Source organism: Sinocyclocheilus anshuiensis, unplaced genomic scaffold, assembly GCF_001515605.1.
Source record: "Sinocyclocheilus anshuiensis isolate Anshui unplaced genomic scaffold, SAMN03320099.WGS_v1.1 scaffold1852, whole genome shotgun sequence".
In the NCBI taxonomy this organism is placed as follows: Eukaryota; Metazoa; Chordata; class Actinopteri; order Cypriniformes; family Cyprinidae; genus Sinocyclocheilus; species Sinocyclocheilus anshuiensis.
The window spans coordinates 30,804-33,369 of record NW_015557168.1 but is presented as its reverse complement, the minus strand read 5'-3'; the positions used below and the strand labels follow the sequence as shown (position 1 = coordinate 33,369).

Below are 2,566 nucleotides of genomic sequence, written 5' to 3'. Positions count from 1 at the left end.
TATCGCAATTATTTCTGGGGCAATATATCGCACAACAAAAAGTTGTTATCGTGACAGGCCTAGATGCATGGCCCACTTTCTCTTGAAACTCAGTTCTCGGACAGATGTCCTGACATTTTCCTTTAGATTTTGCTGGTATAATTCAGAATTCATTGTTCCATCAATGATGGTAAGTCATCCTGGCCCAGATGCAGCAAAACAGGCCCAAACCACGATACTACCACCACCATGTTTTGCAGATGGGATAAGGTTCTTATGCTGGAATGCAGTGTGTTCTTTTCTCCAAACAGAACACTTCTCATATAAACCAAAAAATTATATTTTGGTCCCATCCACAAAACATTTCTCCAATAGTCCTCCGGCTTGTCCACATGATCTTTAGCAAGCTGCAGACGGGCAGCGTTTTTCTTTTTGGAGAGCAGTGGCTTTCTTCTTGCGACTCTGCCATGGGTGTCCATGGTTGCTCAGTGTTCTCCTGATGGTGGACTCATGAACATGAACATTAGCCAATGTGAGAAAGGCCTTTAGTTGCTTAGAAGTTACCCTGGGTTCCTTTGCAACCTCGCAGACTATTACAAGTCTTGCTTTTGGAGTGATCTTTGTTGGTCGACCGCTTCTTAGGAGGGTAACAGTGGTCTTGAATCTCCTCCATTTCTACACAATCTGTCTGACTGTGGATTTGTGGAGTCCAAACTCTTTAGAGATGGTTTTGTAACCTTTTCTAGCCTGATGAGCAACAACAACTCTTTTTTCTGAGGTCCTCAGAGATCTCCTTTGTTCGTGCCATGATTCACTTCCGCAAACATGATCAGACTTTCATAGATCCTTGTTCTCTAAATAAAACAGAGCAGGCAATGACACCTGATAGTCATTCCACTGTTTGAAAACAGATGGACTCTAATTTCACCCTCAAATTAACAGCTAATCATAGAGGTTCACATACTTTTGCACCACACAGAAATGTAACACTGGGTCATTTATCTCAGTAAATAAATGACAAAGAAAATATTTTTATCTAATTTGTTTGATTGGGTTCTCTTTGTCTACTTTCAGGACATCTGATGATGAATTGGGTCATATTTATGCAGAAATATAGAAAATTGTAAAGGGTTCACAAACTTTCAAGCAGCACTGTATGTTTTTACTTATTTTTGTTGCCGGATCTTGCTATAAAGAAATGGCAAATAAGAATAAGCCCATAATAAATATAAATCCCAGCGTGTGTTATCTTGGAAATAAGCCACAAACCAAAATATTGTGACCTGCACCTGCCATTAACTGCATAAACTGCATCGCTTTATGAACCCCAAGAGACGTAATAAGCGTCGCTTATAATAAGTGGACAAACTTCCGCAGTTCTGTACGTAATCTTCCAAACATAAATGAAACACGACCACTCTGTTGACGGCGGTTTAGTCAAAATCTGCAAAAATAACAGGTTTCACAGTCATCACAATTTTGAGAGTGAGTTCTGTTTCGTACACACACAAAACTATAATTTAGGGGATTCACTCCCGTATTTAAATGCAGTTGTCACTCATGAAACTTTACAGTGTGCACGTGGCCTATGTGTCTTAAACCAAAGCCAGGATTTATAGTACAGTAAGAAAAAATTTCTGCTGCCCTCTTTATCCATTTTCATTTGCCTCCTTCCTAATTTTTCTTGGTGAAATCTCATCACAAGTGATCAAAGGAGATGCATTTGAGATGCTCGGCTAACTACTTGCATCTTAATACATGGATGAGTGGAAACAGGGCCATGCTGTCAGACTTCAAACTTTTTTTTTTTTTAAGGTTTTGTTGAGCCAAGCTTTTGTTTTCTAAAGGTGCACTCAAGTTTTTGTTCATATTTTTCTGTCTCTTATCCCAGTAGTACCAGTGGCTGCCCAGCCAGACACTGTCTGTCAACAGCCTCGATGTGCTTGAGCAGTGTTTAGTGTGTGGGACTGATGGAGAGGCCGTGTACGTCCACAGACAAGTTCCTGTTTGATTACTTACCCCAGACATGTATGAAAGAGAAGGCTTGGAATATTTTTATAAACTAAACGTCTTTGTACAGTTGGTTGAAGCTACACAAGAATGATCAAGTCATTAAAATGGCAATGTGTACAGCCTTTCTGTGTGATATAAGTTTTGTTGAAGTACTCTGCGAGTTTTGGATACAGTGACGGGGACCATAATAAAAGCTTATCATACTTCTTTCAGAGTTAATTGACCTATAAGTGGTGTTTTGTCAAAGCCAATATTTACTTGCATAGGCTTCGCGTAGCTACGATGGTTGAACAAATTAATCAGGTGAGTCAATAATTCAGTGACCCATTCATAAAAAACTGTAGAGTTTACCAGAGTGAAGTTTACAAGAGACTAAATTTGACCACCTTTTGCAATGTGATATATCAACATCATCGGAAGTGAAACAATGTGTGTGAGAAAAATACAAATTAACCATAAAACCACACATGCTGTCATATGTGCATTCATATGTGAGATCAAGCTTGACATAAAGTGTGATATAAGCATGTTGTGTAACACAGTGACAGAATCACAGATCATGTCTCACAATACG

At 39.1% G+C, this 2,566-nt stretch overlaps 1 protein-coding gene across 1 annotated transcript in view; it reads left to right on the top strand.

Moving 5' to 3' along the window:
• nup43 (nucleoporin 43) overlaps positions 1 to 1,926 on the top strand; it is a 7,315-nt gene extending 5,389 nt beyond the window's left edge. The window contains exon 8 of the mRNA XM_016473558.1: positions 1,874 to 1,926. Coding sequence (XP_016329044.1) covers positions 1,874 to 1,926 — 53 coding nt within the window. The remainder of the gene's footprint in view (positions 1 to 1,873) is intronic.
• The last annotated feature ends 640 nt before the right edge of the window (positions 1,927 to 2,566 follow it).